General features: G+C 37.5%; 1 protein-coding gene across 5 annotated transcripts in view; it reads right to left on the bottom strand.

Moving 5' to 3' along the window:
* Positions 1 to 25,690, bottom strand: part of AKAP7 (A-kinase anchoring protein 7) — a 155,076-nt gene that overhangs the window by 116,222 nt on the left and 13,164 nt on the right. For all 5 annotated transcript variants that reach the window (XM_017888610.1, XM_017888597.1, XM_017888603.1 and 2 more), the window contains exons 3-5: positions 19,255 to 19,394; positions 10,189 to 10,325; positions 6,223 to 6,383 (exon numbers count right to left, since the gene is read on the bottom strand). In XM_017888610.1, the coding sequence (XP_017744099.1) occupies positions 6,223 to 6,383; positions 10,189 to 10,325; positions 19,255 to 19,394 (438 nt within the window). The remainder of the gene's footprint in view (positions 1 to 6,222; positions 6,384 to 10,188; positions 10,326 to 19,254; positions 19,395 to 25,690) is intronic.

Here is a 25,690-nt window from a genome sequence, read left to right as displayed (position 1 = left end):
TGTCTCTATCTCCTTCAGTTCTGCTCTGATCTTAGTTATTTCTTGCCTTCTGCTAGCTTTTGAATGTGTTTGCTCTTGCTCTCTAGTTCTTTTAATTGTGATGTTAGGGTGTCAATTTTAGATCTTTCCTGCTTTCTCTTGTGGGCATTTAGTGCTATAAATTTCCCACTACACAGTGCTTTAAATGTGTCCCAAAGATTCTGGTATGTTGTATCTTTGTTCTCACTGGTTTCCAAGAACATCTTTATTTCTGCCTTCATTTCGTTATGTACCCAGTAGTCATTCAGGAGCAGGTTGTTCCATTTCCATGTAGTTGAGCGGTTTTGAATGAGTTTCTTAATCCTGAGTTCTAGTTTGATTGCACTATGGTCTGAGAGACAGTTTGTTATAATTTCTGTTCTTTTACATTTGCTGAGGAGTGCTTTACTTCCAACTATGTGGTCAATTTTGGAATAAGTGCAATGTGGTGCTGAGAAGAGTGTATATTCTGTTGATTTGGGGTGGAGAGTTCTGTAGATGTCTATTAGGTCTGCTTGGTGTATATATGGATATTTTTCAACAGAAGTTACACGTGTGTGCCTGCCTATCCTGCCTCCCTGCTTCCACCTCCACTTCTTGTGCCTCTGCCACCCCTAAGACAACAAGACTCACTCCTCCTCTTCCTCAGTCCACTCAATGTGAAAATGATGAGGGTGAAAACCTTTATGATCATCCACTTCCACTTAATGAACAGCAAACATGTATTCTCTTTCTTAGGATTCTCTTAATAGCATTTTCTTTTCTCTAAATTATTTATCACAAGAATATAGTATATATTAATAATACATGTAACATATAAAATATGTGTTAATCAATTGTTTATGTTATCAATAAGGCTTTCAGTCAACAGTAGACTATTAGTAGTAAACTTCTGGGGGAGTCAAAAGTTACATGGGGAATTTTGACTATGCAGGGTTCTGGGCACCAATCCCCATGTTGTTCAAAGGTCAACTAGAATTACTTTCTTTACAAATTTTCCTGCTTTACAATAAGTCAGACTAGCTCTGTCTCCACTATTTTGAATGAACAAAATTTTAATATTCCTGTGTAGGCATATACATACAATTTATTACAAAGTTTTAAGAAACTTTGGTCAATGGAATATATTCTTCTGAAAGTTTGAATGTATCAGTTGACCAAACAGCGTATAAAATATGATACAAAAACAAATATTAAATCAGTTTACTGATACTGTTGCATTGAAGTGGTACTAATCCTAAGGCATTCTTTTTTTGAGATGGGGTCTCCCTCTGTTGCCCAGACTGGAGTGTAGTGGCACAATCATACCTCACTGTAACCTCCAGCCCCTGAGTTCATGTAATCCTCCTACCTCAGTCTGCTGAGTGGCTGGGATTACAGGCACAAGCCACTGTCCCCAGCCGGAGGCATTCTTTTAAAAATATATCCAAAGAAGTAAAATATTGACAAAAATTCCATGTGCTGAACATTCTGAATATCTGAACACTACGTAAATAGAGGCTATATCTAAACTTCAATGCCTGACACAGTACGTCCCCAATAATTAATAAATACATGTTGCTTCAGTAAGTGAATAATGTTTTCCATGTATATTCAATTATTTAGGTTTCTCATAAAAGTGCATAAAAATTATAATCAAAAACAACAGTACAATACACACATAAAAGATTAAAAGCAAGTATAACAGCGATTGTATGAGGGGAAAGAATGTTGTTCTCCCTTCAGCTTCTATTTGTTATAATGCTTTGTTGAAACTTTTGAAAAACCATAAATATTTTTAATCAACAGTATCCAATACCTCTGGAATAAAGAGAGGAATCACAGGAGCAGTAATAACAAACCAATATCTTCGGGCTTATATTCATATTAAAGCTGGTGAGACTTCACATTCCTCAGCACACAATGGATCTTTCATCAATATTGGAAAATGCCTTTGTGAGAATATTTGCAAAGAATGGATGGAATTCTCAACGTTGCAAGCACCCAGTGAATTATTTAAAAGAACAATGGATGGATGACTAATTAGAAATGTTTCTTGAGTGCAGAGATGTTTACATTACCAAAGAAAAGCTCTAAGTTTAGCATTTTTTCCAGAGCAGCCAGGAAGAAAAGATTAACTGTGGGCACTGGTCCCAAATGATGTGCCCTCGAATTAGAGTTGCCTTCTCGTTGGCCAACTAATGATTTTAAGTACTCCTTGACTTGTAAATACTGCTTATTTGTTTGGATGCTTATTTACACGTTTTGCTTCACCCTATCCCTAAAAATAGGACTTAAGATAAGTCCAAAGAAGAGTACACTATAGTAAGTAAATTTAAAATAAAGAAAATGAGACAAAGGGAAACTAAAACTGTAAAGAAAACATGAAGCCAGGTATGAGATAAGTGCACAAAAAGAATAACGTATTCTAAATTCTAAATTCTAAATCCTATATTCTAAATTGAAGTACACAAGAAACTAGATTCTAAGTTTTCAAGTAACTAATTCTAACCCAAAGACACAAGTTAAATGTTCAACATTCATTAGGTAAAAAACAACATGTTCAAAAGAAATAGCCCTGATATTAAAATTAAAAAGAATTTTTTCTTTTTTTTTTTTTGAGATAGAGTCTCGCTCTGTCACCTTGGTTGGGGTACAGTGGCACGATCTCGGCTCACTGCAACCTCTGCCTCCTGGGTTCAAGTGATTCTCCTGCCTCAGCCTCTTGAGTAGCTGGGACTACAGGGGTGTGCCATCACACCCTGTTAATTTTTTGTATTTTTAGTGGAGACGGGGTTTCACCATATTGGCCAGGCTGATCTTGAGTACTGGTCACCCCTGACCTCGAGATCTGCCCACCTCAGCCTCCCAAAGTGCTGGGATTACTGGCATGAGCCGCCACGCCCGGTCAAAAAGAACTTTTTCTAATCAACTCATGTTATTTAACAAGATATAATCAACATTTTTAATACTTAAAATAAACACAGAGAATTTCCATAAATCTTTTTCTTATAAAATCATCAAATAATGCCAAAAGAATTATAGTAAAAGCAATTCTGTAATATCAGTTCTACAAAGTTTTACACAATTTTGTCTAAGTACATATGCAACTTTTTTGATGGTCTGGCTTAGTCTAGAAATGTATTTCTCAGTGAGAGGAACAGATGCTCTTGCAACAAACAGAAAAAGAAAGGAGGGGCTGGGCACAGTGGCTCATGCCTGCAATCCCAACACTTTACAAGGCTGAGGTAGGACAACTGCTTGAGGCCAAGAGTTCAAGACCAGTATGGGCAACATAGCGAGACCCCAACTCTTTAAAAAAAAAAATTAGCTGGCCATGGTGGCACACACTTGTAGTCCCAACTACCCAAGAAGGTGAGGCAGGAGGATCGCTTGAGCCTAGGAGCTCAAGGCTGCAGTGAGTCACGATTGCACCACTGCACTCCAGCCTGGGTGACAGATCAAGACTCTGTCTTTACAAAAGGAAAAGGGAAAAGTGTTACGATAAACATACCTAGTAAAGATGGAATAGTCAAAATATTTCCTCCATAGAAGTCTTGCATATCCTTTAGCTGATTTATTCCTACATGTCTCTACTGTTCTTGTTATTAAAAATTGTGCCTCTTAAAAAAATAATTATTTATAGTTTTTTGTATACTGATCATGTACCTTGGGACTTCACTGAAGCTATAAGTTTCTCCTATGAAACCTAATAATCTGTCTTTCTCTTGATTTTAAAACTTCTAACCATCATTTGTTTTTCTTTGTGATGTCAACGAGCGAAGTTTCTACATACTCTCTATTAACCAGAAAGCTCCTCAATTCATAAAATCCAATATACTGCTCTCTGATCACACCTCCTGATTTTCCTTTCTCACTCTTGAACTTCTATTAACTCTCTTCTTCAGTCCTATTACTCTATTCTCCTTCGAAATATTAGTCCCATCCAGACTTTACTGCATTCTCTAATGTACATCCAATAATGATCACATCAAACATTCTGGCACTCTCTTGACAGTCTTGTTCCTTTGTCTTTTTACCACACCTTCCATACAAGTGCTCAAGTATGTATTAATTCAGTTTCCCCTCTCCATTCCCATAGCTAAATCCTCGAATAGTCCTTGAGAAGATCACAAATTAGTACCATTACAAATTTTTGCACTCATCCCAAATGCACCTTCTGCACTGCTCTGCAACCCATTACATGCTGCTTATTAAACTTTCCCCTTCCATTTCCCTTAGTCACCATTCTAAACTTTCACCACTCTACTCATGCCCTTATTTTACCTTCACTGCTCCCTTTAGCATATGAATCTCATTTGATGATATCTATAGATTTGCAATTTATACTTCAGTAACACTAAACTACTTGTAGGTCCCTGAATAGAACTTGATTTATTTGCATATGCTGTTTCCTCTACCCAGAATACACTCCTCCCATTTGTTCAACCAGAAAACCTGTATTTACCCTTCAAATGTTAACTCAAATGCTATTTCTCCTATGAAATCTTCCTCAATCCAGCCCCCTTCTCCTGTGTGCCCACTATACTCTGTGCCTCTGCCTCTCATTACAAAAATTATTGTTACTACTATATTGCACTGTAATTGCTTGCCTGTTTGTTCCTGCACAAGGCTATAAGCTCCTTAGACAAAAAGGATCTTTTTCTTAATTTTTTTTATTTTTTCAGTTTTCTATCCCAAGTATCTAGCTGGCACCAGCTAATTGCATGCTAAAGGAATGAATTATTATTCCTTGGGCCCAACATTATGTAGAAGAAATGAAATTTAGAGGTAATAAATTTATAAAAACCTTAGCTAAAATGAATGTGGCTGTGTCACTAATAATAATAAGAATAGTGAATTTCACATTTGCAACCCAATTGAAATGCTGTTATGTAAAATGTATTTCAAATACGTAACAGAAATCTTCTACTAAAAAGATAACTAAATAGCTCTACTTCTGATACATCTGAATGGATAATGAACTCAGTGAACTTAAACCATGTACCAGACAGCACAATTGACACTACACTAAATGTCATTCTAACAATTAATCTAAATGATAATCCAGCCCTATATAAACACTGACATTCACAAAAATATTTATCACAAATATCTTAAGAACACAAAAGAAAAACCAGCAATGAAACCTGATCCTCACTCCCTGCCAAACGTACACTTTAAAATAGGCAATTATTAAACAGCAAAGAGGCAATGTAATATTAAGCGAAAAGGATGTCCCAATAGATCACATACAACACGATGCCCTTTGTATTAAGTTAAAACCAACTAAAATGAAAATGCAAATACTCTGGGAAAATAAAAGGAAGTAAACACTGACTTCAGGATGATAGTGAACTTAATTGGAGGAAGGCCAAAGGATGCATTACTGAAAGGACAATATGGTTAGATTACTACCGAAGCACTAGCTTCTGTTTGGGGTGGTAGATTCCCAGGTTATTATTACATTGTTTTTTAAGAGATAGAGAGAGAAGCGTAGATACATAAAGAGAAGGAGGGATGGAGGCAAGAAAAGAGGGAAGAGGGGGCAGAGAAAGAAAACAGTAGAAGGAATAATAGATAGAAAGTAAAAAACACAGAGCATGGACCAATGATGCAAGTGTGTTACGAACCAAGGATTACTGAACCTGCAATGAGATGACATGACATGACATGAACTGATGTGAAAATAAAAATTTCTCACAGCATGTAGGCTAATATCCAACCTATTATCTCTGGATCAAACTGAAGTCACTCAACCAGGTTATGATTTTTTCTGCTTCCAATTCCCTGACACTTTCAATTGTGCTGCACAAAGCAGTATGTTCTTCAACACATGTGAGGTCTTCTGCTAACACCAATGGGCCTTCTGCTCAGAGAGTAGTCCCTCCAGGGGAGTGGGTGGAGGGGAGCAGCATAAATGGAAACCTTGCTGATTCACCAACTGGCTCTCTGGAATGGGAATGACAACTCCTACAAGCCTTTGAATAGGCAACCAGTGACTCCTATTCACTGATTCAGCACTTACCAAGTGCCAATTACTGTATGTCAAATGTTATGATAAGCACTGAAATCCTTCAGACTTATGATTGGGACAGTCCTAAAAAATACTTGAGTCTAGTCCATCATCTTTCAAAATTAAAAAATGTCAAGTCTCTATTACGAAATTGAAAAATATTGCTTCTCCAACAGACAAGATTTCATATGAGTGTGTTGCTCTTTTACCTGCTATCTCCAAAAGTGATTTTACATGCTCCCCTTCTGCCAGCTTCACAAATCCAACCTGATTTCCAAAAGTGCCAATCCCTTGAAAGGGCAAAGTCAAATGTTTTCCTTGGAGGAGTTCTTCTATGAATGGTTTCAATTCCAAAAGAGCATCAATACCACTAGTAAGAAATAATACATTTTTCAGTAACACATTAAGTAATAAAATATACAAAACCAAATAAGAAACAAAATACCAGTTTTAGAAAGATGAATTCATTTTGATATTTGTACTAATTATTTTAAGGCTCAAAATACCTTCTAAATCTAAACTTTATGATTAAAACTGATAGACAGTTTTAAACAAAAACTATGGAAGAAGTAAAGAAATCTTTACCTAATTATAATTGCTATTAAAGACATGAAAGTAGACACTATTTTATAGTTTACCAAAAAATGTTTAATCAAGTGAAATATGAACAACTCAAAAAATTACTGAAAATATATCCCAAAAAACTGAGTACCTACAAGAGATTACATTAGATTACATTATCTTACATTAGGTGTCATGTTCTAGATTCTTGATGAAAGTACTAACGCTTTTACAGTACATACTATTTGTGAGGCACTCTAATAAAAGTTAAAACACACTATCTCTTAAAATACAACAGTCTCTATAATTAGATAATTTGCTATACTTAGACTCAAATAAAATACAACTTTAATTATATTCCCCAATTGTAATTGTAAGTTTGCCATATATACTTTAGCTATTTAGCCTATGCAATTATATGGCCGCTCTGTGTTGGAAGTGCTATATCTTTTCTTCTTCTCTCTTCTTTCTTCTTCTTCTTCTTCTTCTTCATTTTCTTCTCTGTCTCTCTTTCTCTCTCTCTCTTTCTGTCTCTTTCTCTCTTCTTTTTTTCAGACAGGTTCTCTGTCTGTCACCCAGGCTGGAGTGCAGTGGTGTGATCACAGCTGACTGAAGCCTTGACCTCCTGGGTTCAGGTGATCCTCCTGCCTCAGCCTCCTAAGTAGCTGGAATACACAGGTATATGCCAACATGCCTGGCTATTTTTTTAAATTATTTATAGAGAGGTTCCCCTGTGCTGTGAAAGCTGGTCTCAAACTCCTGGGCTCAACTGACGCTCCCGCCTTGGCTTCCCAAATTGCTGGGATTACAGGTGTGAGCCACTGCGTCCAGCCACACTTTTCTTAATAAAAACAAATGTTTGCTATATTACTGAATTGGACATTACAAGATTTTGATATTTGGAAAATTAGAATTACTTCTACCTTGAAGAGATTTTGGTATAGGTACTTTGAAAAAAAAAATGAAATCTCACTAGAGGGCAGCAATTACTTAAAAAAGAACTAAGTACATTCATCCAGGGCTTTAAAACACCCTTCCAGTGGATTGCCAGTGGATTGTTTAAATTATTTGATCAGTGATTTGTTCAGCCAAGTGTTTGAAAAACTCAGCATTTTCTTGATCTTTCATATTTCGAAATTAGTCTTCATGTAAAGTTTTTAACTGATTTTCACCTATGACTTCGATACTCAGTCTCATTTCTCTGAAAAATTATATAGCTATAAGTATGGTACATGTCTCATTGTACCTCCAAATCCAGTTTAAATTCACTATTACCTAACTGTAGTTATGTTCATCCAAACAGTGCACATACTTTTAAGTCAGTATTTTCCTTCGCTGTGTGCTATGAATTAAAGCATGTGATAACAGAACAGCTACTCCTGGTTCATTTATAAGTTGGGGAATTCAAGATATTTGTTTTAAATGAAACTATATGTTAAAGCAGACCATGAGAAAGGTTAAGACTTTTCAGAGACAGTGAATTCTATGTCGTTATTCTTTAAAGAAATATAGATTGTCTAAATTCAGTCCATTTTTCCAGTTCTCTAGTAGTATAAATCAGTAAATTTGTGCTAATAAGATGCCATTGATTCACAGAGTAAGAAGGAATCAGCGTCTACTGGGAGTATCACTAATTTTTGAATTATTTTAAATAGAATATGTTTTCAAGAGGGGCTTATGAAAAGGCTTCTTTAAGGTAAAGTAAGTAAAAAGTAAATGTATATAAGAAACAAAATTCTCAAACTGGAGTTCAGACCCAAAGGTTGTATTTCAAACTAAGACAGGACACCTATCTTTTCAAATCAGCAGCCGGGCTTGGCCTAATATATTTTTATTCCTTTCTTCTACACTATAAGGACACAAAGGAGTTTAGGTGACATCTACCTCAAGAAATTAATGATTTTTTTAAAGTATCTGCACATTCCATATCCAATCCATTGATCGGTATACTATTAAACAACTAAAACTTGATATTAGACTTTGAAAATTAGGAATCAATACAGGACAAGATATGGACAATCTAGATGTCTAACATATTATACAGTATAGGATAAAAAGTTAAAAATTAGAGACTTTTAATAAATCATTCACATAAACAATGTCTTCCCAGAAACCTCATCAATTCCATTCTAGCTGCCCCACAGTGAGGTCACACCTTGAACCTCACCATCACTTAAAAGTTGACACCCCTGCCCCTCCAGAATAGGTGTGGACCCAATCCAATCAGCTAAAGGGCCTTAAGAGAAAAGACTGGAGTCCCCTAAGAAGGAATTCTGTCCCCAGACTGACTACGGTCTTGAGACATCAACTTCCCTTCCAGACTGCCATGCAGATTTCAGACTTCTCCCTCAATCATGGGAGACAGTTCTTTAAAATAAATCTCTCTACATAAAGATATACATGTCTGCACAGACATAGATAGATCTCTACATAGATACGCTCCTATTGGTGCTCTTTCTCTGGAGAATCCTGACCATTCTAACACACACAGAGCACGACTCCCTTCTCTCAACCCTTCATTTTGCGTAGCATCTTCTTTGGATTCTCTTCTTTCAAGAGCACCAGAGAACTGCTTTTTTCTTCTGATTGGCAAAGAGATCAAAGTTAGGCAAGTAAAATCTCCCCTCCTCTCTGTCCTTGCAGGATGCTCAAGGCTACTTTGAGTACATCGGCTCGGGACAGATCATAAGATTGACCTCTAAAGACATGAGGTTCTACTGTTTAAAAGACATAACTACAATAATCATAATGGGGTTGGATATTTTTAGTTATTAATTTGTTTCATCTTATCCTTTTTTATTTTACCTTTTCCTCAACCCCTTCCTAATTCAAGCCTTGCTCCTCATTCCCTCAGGAGATATAGCTGTCAAAGTAGATAACAAAAGCAACCTGCAATTCATCCTAGCTTTGGTTTTCCATAGATCTTAGGCTTGAACTTAACACAGTGAGCTACATAGGAGGTAACAGAGAAAGGGAAAATCTAAGTACAGATAAGAGTGTCCCAGAAAATTGGGGGAAGAACAAGGTTTCTTTCAGACTGGAAAGCAGTAATCAATGACTTGTCTTCAACATTTATGGCAGAACCCTGACATGGGGGCAGTGGCGGTAGGTAGAGTACAGTGACTCTAAAATGACTAAGGTGAAACTGAAACTGTCCAGTGGCCTAGTAAAATGGCAGCTCTCATAGCTAATAATAGAGTGCCTACTATGTGCCAGGCCCTAGGCAAAGAGCTCTTGCATATATTGGTACTATTATTTACTTAGAAAGTACATGATTTGCCCAAAGCGAGGCAGATAATAAGAGGTGGTTGTGCCATGATTCCAGAATATGCATCTAAAGTTTTAACCTAAATGGTCAAGTCCAGAGTACTTATAATATGAGCATGGACAAAACGATTACATAACCAAGGGCTACCAGTTGATAACCATAACAGAGTTTAAAAGTTTAGATTAAAAAGAATATTTATATAGTTTATTCTGTATATTAACTATTAACTGGAATAAATTCTATAGAGACTACTTTAAATTTAGAATGTCTCTTTGGGTTCTGCTGTGCTTACTCATATTAAAGTAATAATTTGGAAAATTATACTTAAGAAAGATATATTACTCACATGTTTACTTCATCTTCGTTTAATAATTGCATCACCAGCAGGGTAATATGAAAGGAACCATCGCTGACCATTGCTTTGGCCAGTCGCTCATCTTGTTGTATTATTGCATTTTGCACGATCTTAATTCCTTTTATAATCTAATAACACATACACACATATAAAAAAAATGCCAGTGATTAGGTAAGCAAAATCTCTTTATGGTAAAATGTAAAATCAAGAAGAAAAATAAGCAACAACCAAAATTAGAACAACACTAAGATTCTTCAACCAAATGAATGCTTAATTGTCTGCTTGTTCTCAAACAGATAATTGACTTGGACAGCTTAAAAGGATGTGTAAGATTTAAAGCATGATGATTGTCTATCTTAAGAGTACTGAACCCAACACCTTTATTATGAAGATCAGATTGCTATCTGACTGGAAAAACCTCTCAATGGCTCTGCATCTTTTCAGAAATTTGTCCTTGGAACACCCAATATGACTCAATAACTATGATCTTTCCTAAGAATAAGGCTTTATTCTTGCCACAGAAAGGTCAAGCCAGCAGACAACATTCCATTTCTGTTAGAAGCAAAAATTATTTGTCTCCAAGTGAATGTGTCTGTGAACCCATTCCTCATGGCCTTTAAGATTTTTTATGACAGCAATAATTTCAGTAGAAATGACTACTGTCATTTTTCCAGACCTGTGAGGAGGGTCATTACCATGAAGAGTTGCAAAGAAGTCCAAATGCACAGGTTAGAAGAACAGAATCTGCATCTAGAAATCCCCACAGACCTGGTCCGTCATCTCCCTTCCTCTCTCAGCACCTGCTCCTCTGAAACAGAAGGAGGAATGATGCATCTTCCCTCCTCCACTTCCAGTTAGATACAATTCTAGTCAACTTCTAAATGTGAGTACATTGGAAAGTAGTTTGAATACAAAATAGCAAACCCAGAAAAAGAAACAACAGAGAAAAGAAAGCACAGAGAAACCCTAAGGGAATAGAAGACAGAAGCCCTGAGGCAGCAGAATTAGTAAGAGAAAAAAAGGAAAGAGTGGGGGCTGACAGTCAACGCAGAATCCATAAAAAAGCAGAGATAAGAAAAAACTGACTCATGAGCATAGCAAACTGTTCTGATACCAAAGTAGTTGTTTTATCCTGAACAATGTTCCCATTATCTGCGGAATGTGATTGTGCAAATCATGAGATGCTGTCCTTGGATCTTACTTCCCATTGACAGAGACTCTCTCCTTTGACCAAAACTTTAGTCAGGCCCCTCTGAGTCTTCTGCTTGACTAGGCCTAACCATGAGCTTCTCTCTCTGTCCTCGTAGATCTGGTTTGAGCAAGAATGCTGCTAAGTCAATTTAAAGAAATCCCCCACCCTTGGTGTCTAACCACCCTCCATATCTGAGCTATCTTATCACCACGGCCTCCCTTCAGCAATAATCCTATCAGGTCTGTTTAGCCAGAAACCCCTCATCCTTTCTCTCAGTAATTTTCCATTCACTGACCTCCATTCTGCTCCTTGGTTTTAAATCCCCATTTGTCCTTGTTGGAGTTGAGTCCAATTTCTCTCCCCAAATGAAAGACCCCATTGCAGTGATCCCTGTACTGGTCACCATGGCCCCTCTGGAATACGGTCTGCCATACCATCTTTAACAAGTGTCATGAATAACTTTTTTTTTAGCATCATGTACTTTACAATAAATCCATATCACCCAAAATAACCTCAGCATTTCTCTATTCCTTATAATCTGCAAGAGACCAACAGAGGAAATGGTGTTTTCTTAGTAGGAAGTTACACAATAACACCTAACATTTTCCCACACAAGATGTCATTTGTGTGACACCCAATAAAAGAATATTCATAGCCTAATAAATAAAATGTTCCAAACATAATGGTATACAAAAATCTTAGAGAGTCACTGTTTACTCTATACAGACAAAATGAAATTATAAACTTCTTGAGGTCAACGTCTATCTCTTCTACACCACTGTCTCACCACAGTGCACTGATGATAATAAAAAAGACATATTTAAACAGCAGCAGCAACAACTAACCTTTACTGTGTGCTCGCTAGGTTCTAGGTATCATGGTGAATATTTTACATATATATTAATTAGCTCAGTGTAGCCTCCCAACAGTCCCATGAGGTAGATATTGGTATTATTTCTGTTAAAATAAACTGAAACACAGACTAAAAATCTCAAGGCCATATACTCCCCCTCCTCCGGCCAAAGCAAAAAACAACCTGGGAAAAGAATATACTACATATGAAAAATATGAGAGAGGCACCTGGAGGAAAAGATCCAGGAGGGGTGAGGAGAAGTAGCTAGAAAGCAATGGAATACGGAAAAAGACCAAGAGATGTACAAGGAGTTTGTCTGTTTACGAGAAGGGGAAAGGGGAGAAGCAGAGATGTGGTCATGGACTTAAGAACTGAAACATCAAGGGAAGACATTTAAGGGGATTTTCAGAAAGTCTAACCAGTGCTATGGTTTGAATGTGTCCTCCAAAGTTCATGTGCTGGAAACTAGACCCCCAGTTCACAGTGTGTGGGGTGGGGCCTAACGAGAGGTGTTTCAGTCATGGGGGCACTGCTCTCATGAATGGGTTAATGCAGTTACTATGGAAGTGGGCTTCTAATAGGAGGATGAGTTCAGTTCCCTCTTGAGCCGACTCACTTGCTCACTCACTCTCTCCCTGACCCTCTCATCTTTCACCATGGGACAAGAGCAGCAAGAAGGCTCTTGCCACATGCTGGCTGGCTCCTCAATCTTGGATTTCCCAGCCGCCAGAATTGTGAGAAATAAACTGCTCTTTATAAATTATCTAGTCTCGGGTAGCACAAAAGAGACTAAGACACAATGTAGCAGAACACACTTGCCCTCAAAAAAAAGCCTTTAGTGTAAGTCCACATTACTCCATTATTTTAAAGTTGAATTCTGGCATTGCCAAACTTACAGAGTTGCATTAAAGATCATATTAAAAAAGCTATATGAAAGTACTTTGGAAGCTCTTCACCATTTGCCAAATATATAAAGTACACAACAGCGCCAATATTATTCAAATCAGTAGTTTTCTACCAGCACAATTTTGCCTCCCAGAGGACATTTGGCAATACCTAGAGACATTTTTGGTTGTCATAATTGGATAGGGGATTGCTACTTGCACCTAGTAGGTGGAATATTTGCATTTTCATACTAACTTAGTCTTCATTCTAAGTTAAATATTAATTATATGTAAATTTAGGGCAATGTTCAAAATTCCATTCATCCGTATATTCCACATTCTGGTGAAATGTCCCACATGGTAAAATAGTTTTAGACCATTAGTATCTTTGATTTATCCAGTAGCATATAAAACTATAAGTAAAAACTGTAAAACACTTTAAAGACTATTATTTTTCTCAAGTCACATAGTACTTACGCATGATTAGCCTCAAACTTATGAAAATTTTAAGGTTAATCTTCAAGCAATATATTTCTAACAATGCTTTGATTCTCCAGATTAATTTATGTATTCCTTGATATAACTATATTTTCCATGTATTTTATTCTTAATTACATTCTTTAAAAGTAAAAGAAAAGAAAACACTTCAGAGTCTTCTTTATATGTCATATTTTTAAAATATCAATGACATCAAAGGCCAAAGGAAACTAATTTTTACAGCCATTATTTAAAATTCTATCAGGTCATTAAAGCTTATCTGTCACCATAATCCCCAGTCATTGGCAGTGCTGCACAAAGTACATTTTTAAAACCTAATACTATAAAGTCAAATTCCAATAAGACAGTGAAAGAAACTTGTAAAAATAAAAAGTTTACTTAAATCTTAAACATTTCATCCATTGAGTAATTCGAGTTAAGAGAATAAAAGCTGATATTCATCTGCTAAATATCACCACTGTCATATTCCATATGCCTAAAAATGATGCAATTTAAAAATCTGTTTTCATATCTTTTAAACTTTCTAATTTAATCAAATCATATATAAGTGCAAAGGCAATGTCTTAAAGTTAGCATGCCTCTACATGAGAGAGAAGAGTTATAGTCTAGGGAAAATGTCTTTGACCTCATCTTTTGATGTTGTTCTTGGAATTTTCCTAAGCTGTTATTAATACACATATTGTTCCCAAATTTGTTGCCTCATTAAGATTTATTAGAATTATCACACTAATTTGCTACCTAATTTTTCTTAATTTTTTCTGCTCGTCCACAACTATAGAAAGAACTTGAAAAACTGATGATATAGCAATAATTGGAGTAAAAGTAAAAAAAAATCCTCAAATAAATAATGTTCTGTATCTACCAGTTGCCTAACATACCCATGATGACATCAAACACTTTTACTATTATTTTCCAGAAAAGAACTGAATGCACTAATCAACGTCCATATTTTCCTAAGACCAGTAATTTTCACATTGCAAAATCATGAAATACAGAATTACATGTAACAAATGCCTTTGAAAATCCCTGAAGAGGCTGGGCATGGTGGCTCACACCTGTAATCCCAACATTTTGGGAAGCTGAGAAGGAAGGATCACTTGAGCCCAGGAGATGAAGACCAGCCTGGGCAACATAGTGAGACCTCATCTCTATTCAAAAAAAAAAAAAAAACAGAAAGAAAGAAAGAAAAGAAAAAAGGAAGGAAGGAAGGAAAGAAGGAAGGAAGGAAGGGAGGGAAGGAGTGAGGGAGGGATAAAACCTCTGAAGAAAACCCTTTTCTTCCATTAGTATATTTTAAAAACATAGAAAGAAAGAAAGAGAGAGAGAGAGAAAGAGAGAGAGAGAGAGAGAGAGAGAAAGAAGAGAAGAGAAGAGAAGAGAAGAGAAGAGAAAAAAGCAAGCAAGCTGAGGAAAACCTTTTCTTCCATTAGTATATTTTAAAACATATCAAAAAAATTAACACACTCCTAATTTCAATCAGCTTCTGACTGTTCCTTGATTTTTTCAATGCTGATTCTTACTACCTCTCAAAAGAAGGCATATAAAACCAATATATGGGTAAATCTAGCTAGAATTAATTAAACAATTCTAGTCATTTAAGAAACATTTAGGATTTACTATACCCCCATTGGAATGTTTTCTTCTTTTCTTTGTAAACTAACATGCAATTGAAAGTTAATGGAAACACATACTTTCATATACTTCCAATTAGGATATTTTTATGCAGCCATCCTAATCCATTTTCCAATTCTATTTGCTTAAAATATGAAATCAAGATTTTCTACTAATAAAGAATTCCAAACTTCTAAGAATGTGTTTTAAATCAAAGACCAGTGGAATTTTGAATACTTTTTTCTTTAAAACTAGATGCCAACATGTAGAGGCCAAAAGTAGAGCAACTCATTGTGAATATGCTAGCTTCCAAAAGCTTGTTTGCAGGTCACTTAATTGGAACTTGGAATACAGTCTTCCATTGAAACAATGTTATAAATGCTACTTTTTTCCCAAGCCTTCCCACAAAACCTAATAAGTAATTTAAAAAGAAAATTAACATTAGACACTTTAAAACAAACAAAAATGTGCTCATGCAGAAGATATAAAATATAACTCCTAATCTTGCCTGATTCCTACATCTCTTCCCCATATTTGTATGTAAGCATTCTAAGTGGTTAACTACAAATAACTCTCTTGAAAGGGAAACATTAAATTATTTGGTTTCAAGGTCACTTGAAACCTGCATTTCCCTCTATTATAAGTTACCCTACCTCCTCCAAAACCAGTAAACTGCTGTTGAACCTGTATTGTGAAACCACCATTACATTGTATTTATTATTTTTACGTGTTCTGGTTATAACTTGGAATGACAGAAATACGCATTTGCCATGAAACAACAGCAGAGAGAGAAAGAGCGAGAGCGAGAGAGTGCGCGTATGTGTGTGCACCTACTCTTGAATAAACACCAGTCTAGGTATGGGCATGCACTAAAAACCTTGTGAGGAAGACAAGTGTCAAGTTGCAAGGATGACAAATGTGAAAGCTGTGAAAGCCTTCAGCTGACAGGAATGGGGCAAGGAAAGGGATAGTTGACCTAGACGAGGTGGTCATGGGTAGAGAGGTTTGAGCTGAGATTCTGGCATTAACAAAACCAAGAGGAGGAAGGAGAAAACTCCAGCCAGAGAAGGCTTTCCCTGGGGCCGAGGGAACCTGGAAAGCCCAAGGAAGGCTAGAAGAGCTCGGGCAGAAAAAGCAAGGGCTGAAGGGGAGAGGACAGAACAGACAAAACCTCAGAGAACATGGAAAAGAAGTTGTCTTTATCCTATCGGTGGGAAAATCCTGAAGTATATAAGCAGGCTGGTGACATGGCTAGATTTGGGTTTAGAAAACAGTCATCTTGGCCGGGCGCGGTGGCTCAAGCCTGTAATCCCAGCACTTTGGGAGGCCAAGACGGGCAGATCACGAGGTCAAGGGATCAAGACCATCCTGGCTAACACGGTGAAACCTCGTCTCTACTAAAAAATACAAAAACTAGCCGGGCGAGGTGGCGGGCACCTGTAGTCCCAGCTACTCGGGAGGCTGAGGCAGGAGAATGGCGTAAATCCGGGAGGCGGAGCTTGCAGTGAGCCGAGATCCGGCCACTGCACTCCAGCCAGGGGACAGAGCGAGACTCCGCCTCAAAAAAAAAAAAAAAAAAAAAAAAAGAAAACAGTCATCTGAAGGAGGTATTATCACCCACCTCATTTTACACCTGAACAAACTGAAACTTGAAAAATGTTGGTAACCTGACCTACATATGTAGCGGAGTCTCTGACTCAGTTGGTATTAACAAGTCTGTCAGACCCAAAGCCTGCACTCTTTCCAGCATCTATACAACCTTACAGGGGTAGGGAGGCAGAAACAAAGGCTACAGCAGGTTAAAGGATGAAAACCGGGAGGAGGGAGGGATTGCATTGGGGAGTTATACATGATATAAATGATGAATTGATGGGTACTGACGAGTTGATGGGTGCAGCACACCAACATGGCATAAGTATACATATGTAACAAACCTGCACGTTATGCACATGTACCCTAGAACTTAAAGTATAATTAAAAAAAATTTAAAAAATAAAAATAAAAAAAAAATAAAGGATGAAAACCAAAAGCTGCGGACAGGACTCTCATCCCCTTTCTCCCTTCACTTTTATGATGCAAAGCCTAGAAGTTAGCGGTGGAAGGAAAGAATTTTTCTCTCCTCCTTCCTTTCAATCCCCTTCCCCACATTCCCTATCCCATCAGCACATCATCCCACCAGTCTTCTCCGGAAGGGGTAAGAAGCCATAACACAGCTAGGAGGAGAGAAAGGGCAGACACGGGGGTGATGCAGAGATGCTGCTCAGTCTCCCCAGGAGCAAGAAATACAGGTGAAGGGAGAAGCAGAAAATGAGAGGTCTAGGGAAAGGGACATTCAGAGGTGTTCATCGAACATCTAGACTGAGAGACCCTATCAAATCAAAATACAGAACCTGGATTCTCTTCCAATCACAAATCATGTGTCCATAGGGAAGTCACTTCAACTGTCTGACATTCAGTGTCCTCAGGACCTGGCTTCTGTCTGGCTGCTCATGAAAGCAGCAGCACCTCTCACTCCCTGAGCTCTTCTAATCCCCATAGATATACATAATCCTAAATTTCAAACCAAACAACTTGCAAGTATTTTAATAAAATGCATAATTGCTGATTACACTAACTTTGTATTGCCTAAACACTTTTAAGGACTATTTCACTAGGACTTTTAATTTTTCTTTTTCTTTTCTTTTGTTTTTTTTTGAGATACAGTCTGGCTCTGTCACCCAGGCTGGACTGCAGTGGCGCAATCTTGGCTCACTGCAACCTCTGCCTCCTGGACTCAAGCAATCCTCCCACCTCAGCCTCCCAAGTAGCTAGGACCACAGGTGCCAGCCACAATGCCTAGCTAATTTTTGTATTTTTAATAAAGACAGGGTTTTGCCATGTTAACCAGGCTGGTCTCAAATTCCTGGGCTCGAGGGATCCACTCACCTCAGCTTCCCAAAGTGCTGAGATTACAGGCATGAGCCACCACACCTGGCCCTCATTAGGACTTTTAAGAAGTATTCCTCAACCAAAGGAATCAAATACGTATCAGTAAAATGAGAATATGATTCTTCACTACATCAAATCTAAAATCTTCTATGGCTAGGTAACTCTTCTCTTGTTATGTATATTTTCTCCCCAGCTAAACTGTGTCTCACAGACTAGGTATTCCCTAGAATGATACAACATAATTTATTTTTTCTTTTGATATTTATTTCTTTCATTTTAATTTTGATTTGATTTTTAACAATTTGCTAGCATTCCCTAGAGACATGCTAGTTAAACAAGGGGAAAGGCAACCTGAAAATGTGACTGGTCAAAGAGATTATAACCCACAAACAGAAATTCAAATCCGGCTCTTAAATTGGGCCAAGGGGTAAAAACAGTCAGTCTTCTAAGTGAGGTGTTCTTTCCTGCGGCATTTTAATTCCTACCTCACCGCTTCAGTAGTTGTAATGAGATGCAGTCGTTTTCTCTCTCAGGGGTTTCTCAGTAGGAGCTAACGGGCTGGTTCCATTTCCTATTATTTATTACATTAATTTTTCAGATTTTAATAGATTTCTACCAAGTTTAATGGTGCAATATTAAATTGTTACAACACTGAGTAATTTTTTGAAGAAACTATGTTAAAATAATCACTATCATAAACAAGATTAAGCAGCAAGAAACCCCAGTTTACTTTCCCAACAGAGATCTCAGAATCCTCTTTTCTCAACTAGTCACTGCTCCCTACTTCCAAAGGGTCCCTCAGATAAAATGAAAAAACACTTGCAAATGACCTTGACATGCCATCTGGCAACACTTTTTCAAGTGGGTTTTGCAAAGAGCAAGACCCTGTCTCAGAAAAATAAATAATATTTTCCAAACTTGTTGTTTAGATACATTTCTATTACTTAAATAGAAATATTCCCTGTATAGTCCTGCCAAAATGCCACCAAAGACTCTTGGAAGCTGAGAGCAAGTGGGTTCATAAGCATTTCGTATACTTTAAATTTAGAATAAAATTTCACAGTAAAAATAATTTTTTTAAAAAATAGCACCTCTTTGTTGGTGATTGGAATGGATAGGAAATAGTTGGGTTGATAATCTTTTTGCTTTTTTTTCTTCTTCTTTACTTGATCACTCTTGATCCATTCATTTTCTTGACTTCTCTTCAAATTTATTTGAGGTTCATCAGTGACTAGAGGAAAAAAGTCAAACAATACATCTAATACATTTAAACAAAGATAATACAGTCAGAAAAAAAGCAATATATAAGTAGCAATCATTCATAAGTATCATTTTCAAATCTAAAGCAGGAGTTTGCAAACATTTCTGTAAAGGACCTCAGTAAATAGTTTAGGCATTGCAGATGACATAGTCTCTGCCATTAACTACTCAACTCTGCTGTAGACAAAACATAAATGAGTGGGTACAGGTTGTGTTCCTGCTTTATTTTCAAAACAGAGTGGTTAACCAGATTTGGCCTGAGGGCCTTAGTGAGCTGACTTCTGATCTGAGGCACAGCTCCTGGCACCACAATGTTCATAACACTAAGAAAGATCATTTTTCAACCATCCCGTACAGGTATATATGTAACTTCTAGGGCATAACCCTACTGTCACACAAAGTTTTGGTCTGTGGCCACTGTCACGCTATAAACTATTCGTTGCAAAAATTAAGAGAATGCTTTGGAAACTTCCATAGCAATGGGGCAGAATAATTTGGTCTGCTGAATTTTGATTTCTACTTTGTAGGTCTTTTCTTTTATTTCATTTTCTAATAATTCACTTCTATTGTATTTTACAAAAGTATCCATTGGCAGCAAACAAGAAATTTTTTTTAAAAACTGATCCTTAACAAAAGGTAATTTGAGAAGCATTTACAATACCACTTTTTAAAGTAATCCTTGTAAGATTCATTTACAACATCTAACAATTCTAATTATGAAGCATGCTCCCAGAAATAATTACTAAATCTGTGTGAAATGCCATCATCTTCTTTTTTTTTTTTTTAACAGATTCTATCAGGGCTTCCATATACATGCAAAACTACAATCCATTAATTGAGCTTCCAACCCATGTCTTCTTGAATAGTAGTTCATTGTTCAAAATAGAGTTCCTCTGCAGGACATGGTGTCTCACGCCTGTAATCCCAGCACTTTGGGAGGCTGAAGTGGGAAGATCACTTGAGGTCAGGAGTGTGAGACCAGCCTGGCCAATAAGGTGAAACCTCATCTCTAAAAATACAAAAATTAGCCGGGCATGGTAGCACATGCCTGTAGTCTCGGCTACTTAGGAGGGTGAGGCACAAGAATCGCTTGAACCCAGGAGACAGGGGTTGCAGTGATCCAAGACCATACCACTGCACTCTGGCCTGGACAACAGAGTGAGACTCTGTCTCCAAAAAAAAACAAAACAAAACAGAGTACCTCACAGAGACTTTGTGAAAATTCAAATATATTTTCTGAGGTGTTATTTTTAAAGAGGAAGGGAAGAACCACTTTACCTTACATTCAATCCTATTCGGTTGGTTTTATCTTTGGGATCAACTCTAATAGACCACAGTAACTACCTCCCTTAAGAAGGACTGTGAAAAGAAGTCTGGGCTCAACCCACAGCCCAACGCCTGTGTGCATATGCAACTCTGCTTTAACTAAATTCCTTATTTTACATATGATAAAACAGAAAAGCAGAAAAACTTTGCTACTGTGTCAAACTGCTTCTCTACTGAAGTTCTGCACAACTAGTTAATATTACACATAAAACCACTGAGCAAAAATAATTGTTCTTATTCTGTTTATCTTTGAGGTATTAATAGTAAATGATTTTAAGCTAATGTCTCAAAGAGTATTTTAATGCTAATTTCTAAGAAAATAGTACAGCATGTTTAAAATTAAAAGCTAAGGATGTGTAGGAATAGATGTGTTTTCTTTCCACAACATATATTTGTAAGACCTAAAAATGGGGTAAACTAAGAGCAAGGTGGCCTGGGCAATATATCTGACCATATCATTATGAATTAAGGCAAAATTATCTGGTGTGTTTGTGCATCTATTTCATCACTATATCTCTCACCGATATGTCTAATGATTAATGTGGCTAATGATAGCTCTTCATGGTGAGAGGATACACATTTAAAATATAAATTATTACTAGCTTCTTTTACACATGTAAGCTTACCAGAACTTTAGATTTTATTACTAAGAAATAGTTTGTAGCATTTTTATCTGTGTTGCAAGAATTATGTGAATTGTCTCATTCATGATGCCATTGGGTTTTATTTCTTACATAAGAGTTTTCATACAGCAAATCAAATCAATATATCGTTGGGTTGCCTGCAATTTTACACATCGAAAAAAAGGTCCTATATCTAACTGTGGTAATATGAATATACTAATTTTAAACAGAAGCTACAAAATACGCTAATGAAGAACACATATATTTTAAATCCACTTCTAAATACATTTGTAGCCCACCACCACCTACTGTTAATAAATTAGTACTCTGAAAATGAAAGCCAATTTTAATATAGTTGGAACCAGAGCACCTGGGTTAGAATCCTGGCTCTCCCACATACTAGCTGTGTGACTGTGTGATTTTAGACAAGCACACAAATTCTCTTTACTCAGCTTCCCTGTGTAATTTTAGAATAATAGTAATAGTTACTTCATAGGATCTTTTTGAGGATTGAGTGAGTTAATACATAAAAACATTTAGACCACTTCCTGGTACAAAGTAAACACTATTATTAGCTATTATAAGTATTAGATAATACCCAGAACTAAATATAATTAGGAAGATAAATCTGTATCTGCTAAAGAACATTTAGGAAACTCCAAAAAGAAACAGATGATTTATAAACTCTCCATCGTTTTTACTCATCCAGACCACTTGCACCTTCTATGAGTATGGAAAATGAAGAGCTGTCCTGAACAGTTCTTTTTTTGTTGTTTTTTTGTTTTGTTTTGAGACAGGATCTCACTCTCACCCAGGCTGGAGTGTAGTGATGCAATCATAGCTCACTGTAACCTTGAACTCCTGGGGCTCAAGTGATCCTCCCACCTCAGCCTCTCCAAGCAGCTGGGACTACAGGTATGTACCACCACAGCTCATTAATTTTTCATTTTTTATAGAGGTGAGGGTGTCACTATGTTGCCCAGGCTGGTCTTGAACTACTGGACTCAAGCAATCCTCCCACCTTGGCCTCCTAACATGCTGGGATTACAGGCATGAGCAACCACACCCATCCCTAAACAGGTTTTTTAAGTAAATATAATGTTGAAAAATAAATTTCAGGCCGGGCGCGGTGGCTCAAGCCTGTAATCCCAGCACTTTGGGAGGCCGAGACGGGCAGATCACGAGGTCAGGAGATCGAGACCATCCTGGCTAACACGGTGAAACCCCGTCTCTACTAAAAAATACAAAAAAGCTAGCCGGCCGAGGTGGCGGGCGCCTGTAGTCCCAGCTACTCGGGAGGCTGAGGCAGGAGAATGGCGTAAACCCGGGAGGCGGAGCTTGCAGTGAGCTGAGATCCGGCCACTGCCCTCCAGCCTGGGTGACAGAGCCAGACTCCGTCTCAAAAAAAAAAAAAAGAAAAAAAGAAAAATAAATTTCAGGCTGGGTGCAGAGGCTCACGCCTGTAATCCCAGCACTCTGGGAGGCTGAGGCGGGCAGATCATGAGGTCAGGAGATCGAGACCATCCTGGATAACACAGTGAAACCCCGTCTCTACCAAAAAATACAAAAATTTAGCCGGGCGTAGTGGCGGGCGCCCATGGTCCCAGCTACTGGGGAGGCTGAGGCAGGAGAATGGCGTGAACCTGGGAGGCGGAGTTTGCAGTGAGCCCAGATCGTGCCAGTGCACTCCCCAGCACTCCAGCTTGGGCGACAGAGCAAGACTCCGCCTCAAAAAAAATAAATTAATTAAAAAAAAAAATTTCAAAAGCAAGACCCCTTTTAAGGTAAAATTACAAATCATTCTAAATAAGTTCCTAGTGTCTGTCCCTTGTATTTCATTGTCCAAATCGCCACACAAGGCTAACCCCAAGCAACACAGGATGCTGGGATGGTGAATCTGGCATCTATCAACCTGCGCTGGGAAAAAAACACTCTACAAAAGATAGAAGGGGGAACAGCACAGTTGAGAAGATGACTAGTACTGTGTGTTTCAATCTATAGAGGCAGCACTGGATAGTGAAAAGGCCAAAGACCTTAAGACCAGATTTCCAACAAGCATCTTTTAATTAAGTTACTTAATGGGTTTATCTGAGAACTTAAAAATATTACCAATCCTTGGAAAAAGAGCTGATTCCAGGTCTGGAGCATATAATGTATGAGAGTTCTGGAAATTCAAAAGACTCCTGGGATCATATGAGAAGATCTCTAAAGTCAATTTAAATGTCTTCCCATTGGCCAAAGATGGGACAATGTGGCACCAAATAGAATAAACTTCAGTGGCGTTAAATACATCAAATATACTTAAATCCATCCATTCTTAATGATACTAAAAAAATTAAAGCCAAAAACTCACAGGTCACCTTTAGAGCAGTCTAGAGAACCATGATTCTAAATATCTGATGATAACGGAAAAAAGTCAAGCATTTATTCCATCTTTCCTTATAACCAAATAGTCATTTAGGAAATTAAATAGCTAGTTAAGATAAAGTTCTTTATAGAAATTTCAAGCTAATCAATGCAAAAAGATAGAGTTAGAATATCACCATTTCAAAATGCTTAACAAAGTAACAGATCAACCCAATTACCGTCAATGGATGATCCATTAGATGGAAAGTTGATGGGGAACTTTAACAATAGATACTTTAGAGTAATAAGACCTGAAGCCACTGATCAATCTTAACATCACAAAAAGGCAAGACAAGCAAACATTATTTGCCTACTGATGTCACACTATAGGAAATTTAAAATACTATCTTTGGCCAGGCACAGTGGCTCATGCCTGTAATCTTAGCACTTTGAGAGGCCTAGGTGGGAGGACCACTAAAGGCAAGGAATTTAAAACCAGCCTGGGAAACACAGCAAGACCCCATCTCTACAAAAAATTTAGAAATTAACCAGGCATTGTGGTACGCACCTGTAGTCCCAGCTACCTGAGGTGGGAGAATCACTTGAGCCCAGGAGTTCGAGGTTACTGTGAGCTATGATCATGTCACTGTACTCCAGTGTGGATGACAGGGTGAGGCCCTGTCTCTCAAAAAGAAACAAAAAATTCTATCTTTGGAGCATTCTTGCAAATGTCACAAACTTCATTAAGCCTCTTGATCTAACTACCAGTTTACTAGAAGTATAAGAGACAGAGAAAAATGTTAAATGACCAGAATATCAAAACTTCTACACAACCTGATTTCTTCAACAATACACGCACGCATACACATACCCAAAAGGAGAAAAGGAGATGTATACATGAAAAGAGACTCAAGAGATGTATCAATTAAATATAGTGCATAGATTTTGGTAACTAATTCAAATAATCCAGATTTTTTTAAATTATGACATAATCAGAGATTGTCTGGTTATTTGATGACATTAGGAATTACCATTTTTTTGGTATAGTAAGAATATTTTGAATTTTTTTTTAAGATTATTTACCTTTTAAAGAAACATACTAAAGTATTTACAGATAAAGTAGTATGTCTGGGATCTGCCTCAAAACAATCAGTAAGGAAGAGGTAATGAATACATGAGGCTTGTCCTATTTTCTCTAATATATGCTTGAAAGTTTCTACAATGCAACATTAAAAAAAAAAAAAAAAACAGGGGCAGGAAGGAACATTTAGACAATCTCTCTCAGGTGTCTCTTCCAGTTCTAGCTTTCTGTGATTTGTGGTAAAGGTACTAACTGTTAACACTTGTACTAATTAGGACAATTCATGGTGATATTAAATAATAGATTTAAGACTGAGAACCAGAAACCTACCGTCTAGGTTGTTTTTCCTAAATTGCAAGCATCAACCTACTAGTGGGTTATCGAATCAACTTAGAAGATAATAAAGAACACTTTTTTTTTCTTTTTTTTTTGAGGCAGGGTTTTGCTCTTGTTGCCCAGGCTGGAGTACAATGGAGCAATCTCTGTTCACTGCAACCTCTGCCTCCTGAGTTCAAGCGATTCTCCTGCCTCAGCCTCCCGAGTAACTGGGATTTCAGGCACCCACCACCATGACCAGCTATTTTTTTTTTTTTTTTTTTTTGAGACAGAGTCTCGCTCCGTCGCCCAGGCTGGCGTGCAGTGGCCGGATCTCAGCTCACTGCAAGCTCGGCCTCCCGGGTTTACACCATTCTCCTGCCTCAGCCTCCCGAGTAGCTGGGACTATAGGAGAGACAGGTTTTCACCCTATGGGCCAGGCTGGTCTCGAACTCCTGACCTCAGGTAATCCACCCTTCTCAGCCTCCCAAAGTGCTGGGATTACAGGTGTGAGCCACCACATCCAGCCAATAAAGAGCACTTTTTAAGAATGGAATGGGAATGGGACAGTAGTCA

This window comes from Rhinopithecus bieti, unplaced genomic scaffold (assembly GCF_001698545.2).
Source record: "Rhinopithecus bieti isolate Rb0 unplaced genomic scaffold, ASM169854v2 scaffold_1710, whole genome shotgun sequence".
Taxonomy (NCBI): domain Eukaryota; kingdom Metazoa; phylum Chordata; class Mammalia; order Primates; family Cercopithecidae; genus Rhinopithecus; species Rhinopithecus bieti.
The sequence above is the reverse complement of the archived record's forward strand: the minus strand, read 5'-3'. Positions and strand labels throughout refer to the sequence as shown.